General features: G+C 35.7%; 1 protein-coding gene across 3 annotated transcripts; it reads right to left on the bottom strand.

Moving 5' to 3' along the window:
- Positions 1 to 4372: 4372 nt before the first annotated feature.
- LOC108374076 (uncharacterized) lies at positions 4373 to 17340 on the bottom strand. 3 transcript variants are annotated; one of them, XM_017630041.1, is made up of 12 exons: positions 17160 to 17340; positions 13553 to 13714; positions 13003 to 13478; positions 12789 to 12941; positions 12311 to 12388; positions 11077 to 11908; positions 7054 to 7676; positions 6894 to 6990; positions 6449 to 6822; positions 5479 to 5600; positions 5187 to 5318; positions 4373 to 4916 (listed from the first exon to the last, which is right to left on the bottom strand). In XM_017630041.1, exons 1-12 carry the CDS (start codon positions 17194 to 17196, stop codon positions 4631 to 4633), a joined length of 3372 nt encoding a protein of 1123 aa, XP_017485530.1. In that variant the 5' UTR covers positions 17197 to 17340; the 3' UTR covers positions 4373 to 4630. The 3 variants fall into 3 exon arrangements, with proteins under 3 accessions (XP_017485530.1, XP_017485532.1, XP_017485531.1); XM_017630043.1 differs by lacking the exons at positions 6449 to 6822; positions 6894 to 6990; positions 7054 to 7676 and adding exons at positions 9849 to 10222; positions 10294 to 10390 and having other exon boundaries at positions 10454 to 11908; XM_017630042.1 differs by lacking the exons at positions 4373 to 4916; positions 5187 to 5318; positions 5479 to 5600; ... (1 more) ...; positions 6894 to 6990; positions 7054 to 7676 and adding exons at positions 7754 to 8297; positions 8614 to 8745; positions 8909 to 9030; positions 9849 to 10222; positions 10294 to 10390 and having other exon boundaries at positions 10454 to 11908; positions 17160 to 17196.
- Positions 17341 to 17347: the final 7 nt, after the last annotated feature.

The raw sequence follows: 17347 nt of genomic DNA, 5'->3' as shown, positions 1-17347 counted from the left end.
TATTTCATTTCTTCTTAACTGCTGCTGCCAAATTAGAGTAAAAAACTGACCCTAAAATGTTTCCGGCTAAAATCATCAAATTAATTTACCGTTTCGGTCCAAACAGAAAACTAACCACCAAGAACAGTCTACTTAGTTACGTATATTACTAGTTAGACGGGTATATGTATGTATGCATATATCGACGGCTGAGTGGAAGATCGACCTATCTCGGCAGCCAGTTCAAAAACTTCCTATCTCAAAAAATTGATTTCCAGAATTTGGTCGAGAAATAGCCTATTTTAGAATTCGGTTCAAAAACGCCCTATTTCAGCACATTTTCAATACGTTTTGAGTTGAGATAAGGCGTTTTTCAATCAAATTCTGAAATAGGGCGTTCTTCAATCAAATTCTGAAGTAAGGCGTTCTTGAATAGTTTTCTGAGGTAGGGCATTTTCGAACCGGCTGCCGAAATAGGTCGATCTTCTACTCAGCCGTCGATATGTACATAGTTCCGGCTAAGATTGTTAATATTGTCGAAAATATCGCTTTACGATATACCGAAATGGCGAAACTGAAATAATCGTCTTATCGATAATTTGTAAAAATTTAGCCTGCAGACTTCCGGCAATTTAAAAATTTAACTATCAGAATTTTAATCGTAAAAAATCTTAGCTAATGTTTTCAAATGAGAATGTACGTAAGGACACATTTTGTAATATATACTTATGTATTCATTAATTAATACCTCCTTTAAGCTATTGCGCTGTTTAACTAACATACGTAAATTCAAATCTCTTGAAATGATATAAAAAATTAACAATATAAATACAAAAAGTATTCTTTCTGGGAACTAGGCGATATTTGTGCATAAAACATTGATATCTGATATTATCGTTCGAAAAATATCGCGCCAATAATATCGGATAGGAGAAAAAAATATCGTCAATATCGATATTTCGATAAAATATCAACAATCCTAGTTCCGGCATCATTTGGAAAAATAATGAAAGCTCAATGTTGATAAAAATACATATGTACATATGTATGCATTTATGTATGCATGTTTGCACATAAAAGCGGAAATAAACTAGTCAATAATACTGAATTCCCCCCAGCCATTGATATTGATCTTCTGCTTTATTGGTAATATTTGTTTCAATCCGCCTTTTACTCTTCCTCAACATTCATAAGTAAGTTTGTTTGATTGTTAGCAATTTGTAGTCATCTTCGGCAGATACGGAAGATTAATTCGTGGTACACGTTTTGGTGTAAATTAGTTGAGTCAAGAATTTAATTGCAGATGCATATATTTAAATGTGTTCGAATACCTACTTATGTATTATGTGTATAAAAATATGCATGCAAATACATATGTATGTATGTACATTCATACATACATAAGTTAGCGCAGAGCTTGTATTTAACATCTTTTAGTATGCCAGTGAGAATTGATTAGACAATAATAATAATAAAAAACAGGTTTAAAACTGCTGTTTCAATTACTAATTTAATGAAGATGTTTAAAAATTTATACTTTAAGGTACTTTAGTTGCTCTAAGAGTCAATAAAAACGACGTTGTAAAGTGAAGGTAGAAAATGATGAAATACATAGAATCCTAAATTACCTGTAGGCCTAACCCAGTAGAACTTGGGAGCATCGTACGATTGCTCGGTGGGTACTCCCTTGGGAGCATACGAATACTCCCCATTGCTCCCTATGCTTCTGTATATAAGCATGTAATTTTGTATACTCCTTTTAACATTGTATGTCCTAGGAGGGGGAGTAATCCCTTTTACCTCCTAAACGAGCAATCGGGAAGCACACACATAAATAGCATCCCACAAAGCTCCTAAGGGAGCAATACGGGAGTACTCACAGAATAAGCTCCCAGAAACCTCCCAAAAAGACAAAAAGGGAGTGCACAAAGAAAAACATCCCACATTCCTCCCAAACGAGCAATACGGGAGTACTCCCATAAGAGTCATCCCGCAAATCTCCTTTACGAGTAATAAAACAAGGTTTCTATACTCCCTAATTCCTCCTCATGGAGTAGTAGGAGAGTACTTCCTAATTGCTCCTTAACGATCCACTACATAAGCTAAAAAGATTTTGCTATTTACGTAATCCATTTATTTAAGTTTTTTATCGCATGTGCACATTAATATAAAACCTTACAATAATAAACAGATAAAACATGCAAGATAATGCTTACTAAATAACAGTACAGAAAAATGTATGAAAGCTAAAGATTATAAACTTAAATCGGTACGACGAAGGTATGTTTGGGATTGGTATTCACCTGGGAGTCCACAGAAACGAAGCGCATCAAAATGTTAGCAACTTCCGGACGATTTCAGCAGGATCAGAGAATTCTGATTACCACATACAGGCCTAGACGATTTTTAAAATGCCGTTTATTTTGATAAATATCATGCCAGGCGAAACTAAAACTAATACTTGAAGGTATTTGTATACTCAGAACTCACCATCCCTTAATGACAAAGGCTCTTAATGGCTAATGGATTTCGAACCCAATAAAAGTTCTCGCCTGAACAGGGTAAGAAACGTAAGAACTGGATCATTTTAAGCGCTGGCACCGCCATCTGAAATGCAGTTTCAGTTAAATAATGAAATATTTAATAAGTTTAAACAAATTTTGTCATACATACCGATGGACTTTAATGTGGGCTGCCCAATTTATTTTATTATTTTTTCGTTCGTATAAGTTATATATCTGTCTTTTGTTTTCTTCATAATACATTTTTCCAAACATACTTTGCTCTACGCACAAACACTAAGGAGAGGGCGATGAGAAGGCAACATTTTTTTGTAGAAACGAAATCGCCATTACCGATTTTTGGCGCACGATATTCTTGACCAGAGATACAATTTAATTCAAAGTTCCTATCCAATTTCTTTCCTGTGAGTTTTCACGAAATTTAAAATATGCTTAGGATTATTAAATTATGTTTAAAAGGATATATGTACGCATATCACGCATTAGGGAGGTAGATGGGCTAGAGATCTATATAATTTTCTGTGTTCTATTTAGTGAACTTCAAAATGGCCATTCGCATAAAGGAGTAGAGTCCGATCGATTAATCGGCCGATGTCGAGGCTAATATCGGCGAAAAGAATCGGCATCGGCCGTTTTTGGCCGATTCTCGAATGAGGTAATGTTATGTAGTTATTTGTTTTTTTTTTTGTTATTATAAAAGTTTATAAAAGCATTTGTTCTTGAAATGAATATATATTCAGGATTTAATCGACCGAAGCATTGGCGACAAGAAATATAAAAAATGTGAATGAAAAGAAAGTGTCGAATTTCGATAACTGGGTGATACTAGTTTTAATAAGAGCCTGTCAGACGTGGCAATGCAACAAGCAGTAACATGAGAGATTTTTTATTTCCGAAAGGCAAGTTGCAGATTGCTACTGCAGCACGAGCAAGTTGAAATATATTTCCGAAATCGATTTGCGCTCTCTCAACTGCAGTCACATCTTGCAGCTTTTATTTCTGAAACTGATTTCCAAAATGTGACAGAAAGGTCTTTCTGGTTGTTCACACATCGAAATAAAATTAAATTGTGGGCATATTAACTTTTTAGGGTGTCACTTTTCAAGCCCCGCGGTATTTTTTCATTTTTTGATTGCGGTCTTAATACACACAGCATAATTTACGGGGCCAATAAAAATACTCACTTTAAAAATATTACTAGAGGTACTCCAAATGAAATGCACAGCATATAATTAAAACTTAATTTTTTTTATCGCTTCAGCGTCGTTTAAAACTTTTATTTTTTATAATTATGTATCAGAATTGAAGATTTTCGCACATTTCGCTGCACATATTTTTTGTTTCATAAAAATTTTTACAAAATACATTCCATAGCATACGGAAACTCAAATAAGAAATCGCTCAACATTCAGTTTAAAATCAAGGAATTTAATTTCTTTTTTCACATTTTTAGGCCCACTACAGAATTTGGAAAACTTATTTTTAATAAATAATGGCAATCTACAGTTTAATGTCAAAACATATTGTTCTAAAAAGTGGTATTCTTGCGAGATTTTTGAACTCAAATTTAAGTTATATAATTTATTATGTACGTTTTTATGTATAAATTAGTAAATTCAGCCTTTGTTTGCGTCTCCGTAGTTGACTGCTGCACATCATTTAGTTTAGAAAAAATAAAATAAAATTTAGCTGGCGGCAAATTATTTATTGAGTTTAATACTATAAATTCATGAGTAAGTTGGTACAATAAAATACAAATCCTTCATAAAGTTTTATTTATTTTGTATAACAGCAAAACAAAATCTCAATAAAAATAAAACGCACACGAAAACATAAAAATTTAACCAATATAAAACGCGTTTCTATGCTTTAAAAATACGCATAGAGATTTTACGATAAATTCCAAATGAACTCAGTTTGATTACAGCCAGAAATCATTAATAACGTTAACGCATATACGAACATACATAAAAGTAGTACATTATTGTAAGTTTATCTTCAGCAATGAATATTTAAATTAATGGTAATTGAAAATGTATTTGAAACTTAGCCCCCAACACTTCCTATTCCAAGTTGCGCAACTATCACCGGACTTGCCACACTTCGCATAACCAAATAAAAAACAGTTGTTAGTGAGTGTTGTTGGCGTGGAAGGGCGCCAATAGGTTCGAAAGCGTTTGACGCGCAAAGAGGCGCTTCGCTGTTGTTGGCAATACTCGCTGTTTGACTGTTGGATCCATCTGTTGTGACGGTAGAGCCGGTGTGCCTGTTAACTTGACTGTAATTGGCGTGTTCGAAAGACTTTTCGATGTTGGCTGCCGCTGAGGAAAAGGTGTAAGCGGGAATTGTTTACGTTGTGGTGTACGAGGCATTGTAAACGAGTGCGATTTCTTCACAATAGAAAGTGATGGAAAGCTGTAAATAGAAAGATTCAAATATGTAAGTTCATAGAACAACTGAAAAGCAGTTTAATAAGCAGCGAGATCTTAGCAACACCACAGTAACATACACACATAAACAGATACATACCACAACATAAATGCGCATAACACAAGCATAGCACAAAAGCACAAACATGTATCCAATTCATTTTATGTTCATTTTGCGAAATAATAATTAACTTTGGATTAGCTTCGCTATTTTAAACACATATTAACACATTGCGTCACAACACATAGCACTTACGCATCCATTTCCTCCTTAGGATAGCGTAGCAATGCAGTTTTCCAGGAGTGTATGTTGGCATATTTTGTTTTATCAATATCAACATGAATAATGGCATTCAATACGTCCACATCGCGTTTTGTCGGTTCATTGCTGTAAAAAAACAAATGGAAAATTATTAAATTCCAAATTCTACAATACCTATTGTTATAAATTTGTAACGTTATCGGACTATAAAATTGTCCAATATTTGTGTGGTTATTATACTATAATGAAAATGGATATGAAATGTAGAATAATGCAAACTGTTTACCCATATATAAAAATCTTGAATGTCTCCTCAGGTTCTTCCATTAAACTCCACTGGGATGGACTCTCGGGTGGCGTAGCCCACACCTCTTCTTCATTGTCTGAATCCGTATCTCCAAAATCGGACTGAAAACAAAAGATTATATACATATAAATTTTGCTACCTCAGCACAAAAAAAAACGGCTGGCACATGTAAAATAGTAATATTTCGAAGACAATAATAAATACGCCTAAATAGGGGGGTTTCAATGATTTTTCGACATGATTTTCTATCTAAAAAGTTAACTTGGAGTGAATTTTGGAATTCTTAGTGCCGTTTTCGCAAGTAGCTTTTAATATTTATATGCCTTTCAAACACATGTATTAAAACCAAGTTTGTGTTTAAAGGACATATCAATTCTAAAAGTTCTTTTAGGGTGCTTCTCTCACTAACAAATTTAGGTCAGAACGGCAGACGAAAAACATTGTTTACTATAAGAAATCGATAATCACAGCAGTTTGTACTATCATTAGCCCTTTGAGAGCCTACAAGCGGCGCTATATACGAGGGTAATTGGCGCCTGATCGTTTGCGTTAAAAACTCAAAATTTTGTTTTTGTTGTTGTTGTTGTAACAGCATAAAATTTTCCAAAAATAATTATGGGAACGTTGCTGTAGTGACAAGACTTGGGCAGGTATACATCCGGCAACCAAACTGAAGATTTCTTTGAATACAGCTGGTACGTATGTATTTGCCGACAATTCAACTCTTCAGAATGTTTTTTTTTGGTCGTTTTGTTGTCCATTAAGTAATTAATTTCAGGCCGGGCATTGCATGCCGGGTCACTAGTTTGCTTGGTAAATACTTTCATTTCTTAATTGAGAAACTTTTTTAAAGAATTGGTTTTTTTTTTATCAAAATAAGACCACAAATCTCATGTGAATTTATAAAAATAAACAGAAGGGGGAACGAAAAATATAAATTTTTTCTTACCCAAAAGATATCGTTATCGGGTGATTCATCACGTATATTGGCATCGCGCCATCGTTCACCTCCTCCCTCATTGCAATCAACGGGATCGCGCCATTGCTCGTTAACCTTCATTGCATCCGAGTCGTTGCACGGAAATGGATCACGCCACTCAATACTACCATCTATATTTCTTGAATTCGCTTTTTGAAAATCTTGTTGCTGCTGGTGTTGTTGTTTAGCTTGTTGATGGCTACGATAACGCGCTTCCATACGATTTCGTCGACTTGTTTTACGACTGAGATTAGTTTCCCATTGGCACTCGCATTCCTGTTCCTTCTCCCACGCACTTGAACACATTTCTTCGGTTTTAAGTTGTTCGGGCAGTATTTGATCGGCTGGAAAGTTAGCGTTTATAGAAATTTTATTCATTATTCTTTTTCATTGTGGTGTTAAAAAAATCACTCACTTGGTGACTCCAACATTTTAAGTATTCGCCAGCAAACACATTCGATGTGCTCACGCCGCTCACCAGGCGTAAGCATGTGCTTAATAAGACCTTTGATCTGGTAGAATAAACGTAATTAGGTGCTACAATTCCATGCGTTATTTGAAATACTCCCACTTACCTTTGATTTCATGGCAGATGTTACTTCTTGTGAATTTGCCAAGTAGACTGAAATTAAATTGCCAATTCTTGAGTGCACTTTTGCGAAATTTACATTTAGGAAACGCGTATCTTCCTTAAAACTACATATTAACGATTTCAGTCTTTTTAACTCGGACAGGAGGGTGTCATTAATAGATACCACGTTATCAATGTTATGTATAATTGTCTTTGTCATCCGTTTGGCAAACACTTGTACCGATTTTTCAACACATGTGTAGGGTGTTGTAGATTGAGGGGACGTTGTACTTGTTTCGCCGGTACCCGTCATGTTTGCGAAGCGCGCTCTTTCATTATTGAAACCATTTCGAAAATCATGCAGACTGCCGTTCTCAGGAAAGTGTAACTTATCCAGCGCATTGCATACACTGTCCAAAATTACCGCCGACTTGGCCATTGCTTGTGCAGTTTTCTTTGTCATTTCCTCCTCCTTAAGACGCTGTGTGAAGTAGTTTTCTAGTTTACTCAAACCATCATCGGATGCAATGTTGATGAAAGAGTCTAAAAAGTCCCAATATTCGCGCCATTCTACGTTTTGTTCCTTAGCCAGTTCACGGCCAATCAATTCTAAGCCCTTTTCAGTATCTGTAATTTTTCAATAAAAATAAAACGCACACGAAAACATAAAAATTTAACCAATATAAAACGCGTTTCTATGCTTTAAAAATACGCATAGAGATTTTACGATAAATTCCAAATGAACTCAGTTTGATTACAGCCAGAAATCATTAATAACGTTAACGCATATACGAACATACATAAAAGTAGTACATTATTGTAAGTTTATCTTCAGCAATGAATATTTAAATTAATGGTAATTGAAAATGTATTTGAAACTTAGCCCCCAACACTTCCTATTCCAAGTTGCGCAACTATCACCGGACTTGCCACACTTCGCATAACCAAATAAAAAACAGTTGTTAGTGAGTGTTGTTGGCGTGGAAGGGCGCCAATAGGTTCGAAAGCGTTTGACGCGCAAAGAGGCGCTTCGCTGTTGTTGGCAATACTCGCTGTTTGACTGTTGGATCCATCTGTTGTGACGGTAGAGCCGGTGTGCCTGTTAACTTGACTGTAATTGGCGTGTTCGAAAGACTTTTCGATGTTGGCTGCCGCTGAGGAAAAGGTGTAAGCGGGAATTGTTTACGTTGTGGTGTACGAGGCATTGTAAACGAGTGCGATTTCTTCACAATAGAAAGTGATGGAAAGCTGTAAATAGAAAGATTCAAATATGTAAGTTCATAGAACAACTGAAAAGCAGTTTAATAAGCGGCGAGAACTTAGCAACACCACAGTAACATACACACATAAACAGATACATACCACAACATAAATGCGCATAACACAAGCATAGCACAAAAGCACAAACATGTATCCAATTCATTTTATGTTCATTTTGCGAAATAATAATTAACTGACATACTAGCAATCATTTTATGAGGGCACATAATTTCTTCATTCTTTGGATTAGCTTCGCTATTTTAAACACATATTAACACATTGCGTCAAAACACATAGCACTTACGCATCCATTTCCTCCTTAGGATAGCGTAGCAATGCAGTTTTCCAGGAGTGTATGTTGGCATATTTTGTTTTATCAATATCAACATGAATAATGGCATTCAATACGTCCACATCGCGTTTGGTCGGTTCATTGCTGTAAAAGAATAAATGGAAAATTATTAAATTCCAAATTCTACAATACCTATTGTTATAAATTTGTAACGCTATCGGACTATAAAATTGTCCAATATTTGTTTCGTTATTATTATTCTAAAATAAAAATGGATATGAAATGTAGAATAATGCAAACTGTTTACCCATATATAAAAATCTTGAACGTCTCCTCAGGTTCTTCCATTAAGCTCCACTGAGATGGACTCTCTGGTGGCGTAGCCCACACCTCTTCTTCATTGTCTGAATCCGTATCTCCGAAATCGGACTGAAAACAGAATATTATATAACTGCTGGCACAAGTAAAATAGTAATATTTCGAAGATAATAATAAATACGCCTAAATAGGGGGGTTTCAATGATTTTTTGACATGATTTTCTATCTAAAAAGTTAACTTGGAGTGAATTTTGGAATTCTTAGTGCCGTTTTCGCAAGTAGCTTTTAATATTTATATGCCTTTCAAACACATTTTTTCAAAACTAAGTTTGTGGACATATAAATTTTAAAAGTTATTTTAGGGTGCTTCTCTCACTACCAAATTTATGTCAGAACGGCAGACGAAAAACATTGTTTACTGTAAGAAATCGTTAATCACAGCACTTTGTACCATCATTAGCCCTTTGAGAGCCTACAAGCGTCGCTATATACGAGGGTAATTGGCGCCTGATCGGTTGCGTTAAAAAACCTCAAGATTTTGTTTTTGTTGTTGTTGTAACAGCATAAAATTTTTCCAAATAATTTTGGGAACGTTGCTGTAGTGACAAGTCTTGGGCAGGTATACATCCGGCAACCAAACTGAAGCTTTCTTTGAATACAGGTGGTAGCATGGTACATATGTATATGCCGACAATTCAACTCTTCATGAATGTTATTTTTTTCGTTTTGTTGTCCATTAAGAAATTAATTTCAGGCAGGGCATTGCATGCCGGGTCACTAGTTTGTTTTTAGTTTGCTTGGTAAATACTTTATTTCTTAATTGAGAAACTTTTTTAAAGAATTGGTTTTTTATCAAAATAAAACCACAAATCTCATGTGAATTTATAAAAATAAACAGAAGGGAACGAAAAATATAAATTTTTTCTTACCCAAAAGATATCGTTATCGGGTGATTCATCACGTATATTGGCATCGCGCCATCGTTCACCTCCTCCCTCATTGCAGTCAACGGGATCGCGCCATTGCTCGTTAACCTTCATTGCATCCGAGTCGTTGCACGGAAATGGATCACGCCATTCAATACTACCATCTACATTTCTAGAATTCGCTTTTTGAAAATCTTGTTGCTGCTGGTGTTGTTGTTTAGCTTGTTGATGGCTACGATAACGCGCTTCCATACGATTTCGTCGACTTGTTTTACGACTGAGATTAGTTTCCCATTGGCACTCGCATTCCTGTTCCTTCTCCCACGCACTTGAACACATTTCTTCGGTTTTAAGTTGTTCGGGCAGTATTTGATCGGCTGGAAAGTTAGCGTTTATAGAAATTTTATTCATTATTCTTTTTCATTGTGGTGTTAAAAAAATCACTCACTTGGTGACTCCAACATTTTAAGTATTCGCCAGCAAACACATTCGATGTGCTCACGCCGCTCACCAGGCGTAAGCATGTGCTTAATAAGACCTTTGATCTGGTAGAATAAACGTAATTAGGTGCTACAATTCCATGCGTTATTTGAAATACTCCCACTTACCTTTGATTTCATGGCAGATGTTACTTCTTGTGAATTTGCCAAGTAGACTGAAATTAAATTGCCAATTCTTGAGTGCACTTTTGCGAAGTTTACATTTAGGAAACGCGTATCTTCCTTAAAACTACATATTAACGATTTCAGTCTTTTTAACTCGGACAGGAGGGTGTCATTAATAGATACCACGTTATCAATGTTATGTATAATTGTCTTTGTCATCCGTTTGGCAAACACTTGTACCGATTTTTCAACACATGTGTAGGGTGTTGTAGATTGAGGGGACGTTGTACTTGTTTCGCCGGTACCCGTCATGTTTGCGAAGCGCGCCCTTTCATCATTGAAACCATTTCGAAAATCATGCAGACTGCCGTTCTCAGGAAAGTGTAACTTATCCAGCGCATTGCATACACTGTCCAAAATTACCGCCGACTTGGCCATTGCTTGTGCAGTTTTCTTTGTCATTTCCTCCTCCTTAAGACGCTGTGTGAAGTAGTTTTCTAGTTTACTCAAACCATCATCGGATGCAATGTTGATGAAAGAGTCTAAAAAGTCCCAATATTCGCGCCATTCTACGTTTTGTTCCTTAGCCAGTTCACGGCCAATCAATTCTAAGCCCTTTTCAGTATCTGTAATTTTAATATGACGCTCTTTGAACCCCGGACTGTCGAGGTGTTCAGGCTCATTTAGCAATATGCTACGCGAATCATTGCAACAGTCTGAGTCTGGCGAAGAGACTGCGCTCGAATCGCGATAGGTGCTGAAATTATCCTTAAACAATGGCATTTTACGGCACAGGGCAGTTTTTAGCATGCTTCCTTTTAGTTTGAATGCATGCTGCTGAGGCTGCTCCAACTGCTGAGTCTCATTATTTGTGGCAATTGCGCTGAGGTCCAGGTCACCCAACATAGATGTGTTAGGCGAATCATTGGCTTCGGGTACATTCTGCTCCACTGGAGTATTAGGATGTGGTTCGCGATACGTGAAAAATAAGTCGCGTTTCATGTGTAGAACTGGCGTGTTTTGTGATGTTATATTTTTTAAAACATTGATATCTCCGCCTTGCGAGGTTATTTGTTCGTTACTATTATTATTTGTTTCCTCTTCGCTCACTGGTGCCGGGTTGATGATGGCGTTTTCAGTGCCTTCGCCTTCTTCAGCAGCCTTATGATTGCCATTTTGTTTATCGACAACTAAAGATATATCATCATCGATACCATTCTCAACAACTGTCTCAAAACTTGAACGCTGTGGAGTGGAATTAAATAGTGCCCGTCGATTAGCTTTCATAATTGGTGTGCCGATATTGGGACTACCGTTACTGGTATTTGTGAGCGATGTTTTAGATGGTGTACTGTTAGAGCAGCGAGATTTTACCGGCGATATGAATAAATTGCATGCAACTGGGGAAGATGTGTTGCTGCCAAGCCGTGGAGGCGTTTTCCAACGGCGACAAAATTGCTATTAAAAATGGAAGAATAGGTTTTGTTAAGTATGTATGTATGTATGTGTATTAAAGGCAGATTCATCGTTGTAGTTTTGAACTAAAGTTGAAGTTGAGTTTACAACTCAAATGGGTTCGGAACTAGTCTCAATTGCTCTCCCAGAGAGAAAAACACAACAACAACCAAATGAACTTCTGAACGCTTTTGAGTTGTGAATTCGACTTCAAATTTAGTTCAGAACTAAATATAACGATGAATGCGCATTTAGTTCAGAGCTTTTCTTCCATGTGGTTGTTGTTGCGTTTCTTTCACAGAGAGACAAATATTACAACAACCATATGGAAGAAAAAGTTCAGAACTAGAACGATGAATCCGCCTTAAATCGTAGTAAGTGAAAGGAAAAATATGACAAACTTACAGTGGCTTGCTCCTTGTTCATGGGGCCAGCTAAAGCTTCGATTTTTACTTCAGCACTTAGTGGATCACAGTTGAGATTCTAAAAATAAAAATTTGAAATATCCGTTTCTTCCGTAAAATCAGAGTTCGCATATTCTAATATTTAAAAATGATAAAATTAAACTTTTTAACCGACTTCACAAAAAGGAGAATGTTATCGCTTCGTAGAAAATTTTGTTTCATTTTTATTTTTTTATGTATTTTACCGCACAACTTTGGACCACGTTAACCGATTTCTATAATTCTTTTTTTAAAGGAAAGGTGTTACCTCACAGGGGTCTCATCCTAATTTGGTTCACTGCATCATAAAGAGATTAACGATAATCTTAAATTTTTCAATGAGAATTGAAGTCGGTTTTGTTTTTTGCTTAAAAATTACTTGTTTGATATAAATATTCTGGTTTCCATATAAATGTTTACACAATAATTAATCTCCTTACCGGGGGATTGCTGGAAGAAAATGGTTGTCCAACTTTTGGCGGTATAACATTATCCGCAGAACGTAAAACAGGCACGTAAAAACGCTCTTCTAATAGAGCCTCAATCTTTTTTGCCAATTCGGGTGGAGGATTTGAAACTCGGGAGCAAATTATCTACAAGAAAATCATTTAATGTGTAACTTTTACATCTAGAAGAGTTACTATCTGTACATACATCTTTCGGATATAGTCCCTCTGAGTTACGCGTCATTTTACATTCCGGAAATGATGTCAAAACCTCTACCATCTCAGCAGCGCCGTTCTTTGTAGCCAAATGTAATGGTGTTTCGCTACGTCCCTTCTCTGGTATGTTTAGATAATAGTCCAATAAATTCACACACAATTCCTTGCACATTTTCTCGTCGTTTTTCTTTCCCGTAAGCAAATCAACAAATTTTGTATCGCTTACTGTCTTCAAAATTAGTTCAGCTATGCGCGGCTTCTTGGAAATAGCACATATGTGCATGGCATTATAGCGATATCCCTCTTTAAGTGTGGTGGGGGTGTCGCCAGCGCTCACCAAATATCGTGGATTATCCCAAATCATATTTTTAACGCGTTCACAATCGCCTGATTCGATTACTTTTCGAAATTCAATCAATTCCTGTTTGGTGGGGCCACGAAATGCAGCTTTTTCCACAACAATAGAAGCTGTAAGCAAATAAGTGGAATTATTAATATTAAAAACAGATATGTATGGTACATTTGAAAGACGAAATACATACATTTGGCGTCGGCATGACGCGGTGGCGCTACCACCTCGTAGCCAGTTTGTGCAAATTTAAGGGCATCACTTTCAATACTAAATTCACGTAGACGCGCCTCTTTGTGCAGTTTCAGCACATCCAGCGCTTCACTTTTGCTACTAAATACATATGGGGTGTCGACTGTAAAGATAGAAAGGTTAATTAATAATGGTCAATAATATTCATGTATGTACATAAATATACATATCGTCGTTTAAAGTACAAAACCTCGTAACTGACATTTGTGCCAAAAAAGACATTTCCTCCCCGGAAGCTCCTGCAATCAAGTTATTATCCATTTATACTAAAATATCGATTCTTAGACATAAGAAGTAGAGATAAACACGGATAAAAGAGATAACCGTTTTGAAATGACACTAGCTTTACTCTCACCTACAAAATCATGGCGAGGTTCTGCATTTTCTTCATACGCGGTTCTGTAATTTAAAAGACGATATGTACATATGAATGCACATTTGTAGGTCATGGCACGCAATGTACAACTGCATTTCACTCATTTTTAATAAGCAATGTTGAAAAATTATGTCATACAAACGAAAAGTATATTTTTTTTTCGCTAGTATGCAACACAAAAATCGCGTGTTTTTTTACGACACTTCCGAATGTTGGCAATTTTTCAAAAATTTCGAATTGCCGCATACGTAAGCGCGGCCAATCTAATGGGAAAAATGTGCCGACCGCTTTCATTCAACAATTTTGAAAATCGTATACATAGTGTAAGTGAGCGAAAAGCAGGTGCGAGATTAGAATGTTTCCTATACATGTATAGTATGGAAATATGTATAGTTGAGCCATAAGCAAAGAAGGAAGAGCCAAAACAAAAACATTAAACTTATGACGGATAGCATAAACAAATACGCGTCAACGACTTGTTAATTTGGGGTTTGATATTTTTATGTCTGGTTTTACGTTCAATCAAACTGAGTAAACATAATAGCTGTCCACATATTTCATTGGATGATATTTCAAAAAACTTGGTTTTAGCGGGCAGGCTAGCATCCGCAGTGAAGGCCAAATCTGTTCATGTAGTTATTTTGTGCTCTAATTTACAAAGATGCTATTTACTTATATGTATATTTTCATTACTACGAATTCTAAATTTTTCCATAATACACTTTTCCGCTTGTCACAAAACTGAAAACAAAAGTATGTAGTTGTGGAGATATTGTAGTAATTGTGTACGGCGCGCCTCTTCGTCATTAATTAGTATATCATCACGTCATCTCCATGTTACGCTTATTGAACACACTCAGTTTTCTAATCGGCTGGGCTTAGAAAAAGCTACCGAAATAAGTTGTATGTAAACAAATAGCATTTTTCCTGTAGTTTATTATGTACATATGTATGGTACTGAATATTTATTGTAATTCAAGTATTTGAGGTATATCTGTGAGGATACCATCTTTGATATTTTAGGGTGCGCTTTCCGACAATTTGTGGCATGTCTAAGGCGTTTCCATACGAACTGAGATATGAACACTTATTATACACCAACAACAATTGCTTAAATGTTTGATAGACCATTCATATTTTACATTAAAAATTAGAAAACTACGATTATAAAAATAAAAAAATAATGCCATTATTTTATGCATCGAACAAAAGTATATGTATTTTTAATGTGCATTTTATTTTATGTCTCTGGTGAAAGCTTTCTTGCTTACTGACATACATAAATATTGCTTTATTCTCGATCGCAGTATATTTTTTTGTTCTGATAAGGAGCAATAAACTCGACAAATAAAAAGTATGTTTATGTACATATTATTGTAAAGCGAGTATGACAATGAAAAATTTAGTTTAATAAAAACTAATTTTCATGAGCAAATTAGCTGAATATATTTGTATTTCGATGGCTGAGTGGAAGATCGACCTATCTCGGCAGGTAGTCTGAAAACGCCCTATCTTAGAAAATTTTTCAACAACGGCCAATTTCAGAATTTGGTTGAAGAACGCCCTAATTTAGAATTTTATTGAAAAACGCCCTATCTCAGAATTCGGTTCGAAAACGCCCTATGTCAGCGCATTTTCCATGTACCTTCGTTTGAGATAGGGCGTTCTGCAACCAAATCTGAGATAGGGGGTTTTTCAAGCAAATTCTGAAATATAGCGTTCTTCAATGCAAAAATCCCGCGGAAGGGTATTCTTTAAAAGTTTTCTGAGATAGGGCGTTTTCGAATTGGCTGCCCAGATGGATCGATCTTTCATTTAGCCATCGATTTACAATTTTAAATTTTCAAACAAAAACAAATTGCGATTCTTATTTACATTTCTATAGGTATGTCACATATGCATAGTACGTATATACATATGTATGTATGTTAGTGGCAAGATTTCCCAGACAATGAAAACATATTCATTGTACCTGCTTTTCTGGGAAAGTACAAAACATATGTATAAATTCTTTCTTTTCACTTTTTTACAGATACATTACCAGTGCAGTTAGTCACTAAAATCGATCGCATGGCTACTCACGGTTAAGTATCCATTAAAGTTTTATTTTGCATTTCTATAAGGTTGGATTGCAGGTTAGTTTGAGGCTGGTAAAAAAAATAAAATTAAGGACATGACACGTCCCACCTTTTTAACTTCAAAGGGTAAATACTAAGTAATTCAATGACCCATTCTTTTTTCTCCACGGACTGCATTCAAGACCGCAGGCCCACGTACGCCAACGCTACGAAAAATCAGTACATAATCGTTCCCACGACAGTCGGGTGTAAAATACAAAATCCGAGTAGGTATCTTGGTTCCGCAAAACCTCGGTAACTGACATTTGTCCCAAAAATGAGAGTTACTCAGCGGAAGCTCCTGGCATCAAACCTTATTCATTCATACCAAAGTATCAATATTTAGATATAAGAGATATAGATACCTGGGCATAAAAGGGAGAGCCGTTTTAAAATAAAATAGGTTTTACAGGATTGTTACTCCAGCATCACTTGCCAAAAATTCTTTGGGCGATTTGTATGCTGTTACAACAACAATCAGTAGGTATATATTCAATAAGGTAAAAGTGACAAAGTGACAACTAATTTGTAGGTAAAATTTGTTTCAAGACGATGTATTTTGTTTTATGTTGGACTCTTCAGTGGCAGTATAAAAGAGAGAACTGTCGAAATCACTAGCATCTTGTTTAATGTGACTTGGTTGAAAAATTTTGTACATTGTTTATTTTATCAGTAATTTACTGTCTGTACTTTGCAAATAAACTGTGAAGATTTTAACTGATGTTGTAATAATGCCTGCACCTTTCCGATCGGTATATGCAAAGATGATTCCATCACAACAAATATGGTTGAAATGTCCGGGCAGTAATAATAAAATAAATATTACCGAGGAGCAATGAACTGCAACATATGGATACTTATTATTTACATTAATATTTATAGATGAATTCGTTGGAAACATACGTACCTACATACATATTTACAAGTTGCTGTGTGGGACTTTTTAAACCCTAACCTTATAAAATACACAACAAATATTCTTACGTCCATTTTCAGTTTTCTAATACTTTTTTCTCATAACTTCAAGTAAAATACAAATATTTTAATTTGTTTACCTTCCTTTCCAGGCACATATAGTCCATAAAAGGGCATCTCCGTTCCTCGTTTACCCCTGGCTGATAGGCGTCGATTCCTTTATAATTTTCTCACCGATTTGCACACGATATATGTATTTATGCGCAATTCCACAGTGAGTGTTTTTACTTAACGCTTACGCGAATTGAATTTAACCAGCTTTCGGTGC

The sequence above is a fragment of the Rhagoletis zephyria genome, unplaced genomic scaffold (genome assembly GCF_001687245.7).
Source record: "Rhagoletis zephyria isolate East Lansing unplaced genomic scaffold, Rhagoletis_zephyria_1.1 Rzeph_scaffold_07300, whole genome shotgun sequence".
NCBI classification, from domain to species: Eukaryota; Metazoa; Arthropoda; class Insecta; order Diptera; family Tephritidae; genus Rhagoletis; species Rhagoletis zephyria.
The sequence above is the reverse complement of the archived record's forward strand: the minus strand, read 5'-3'. Positions and strand labels throughout refer to the sequence as shown.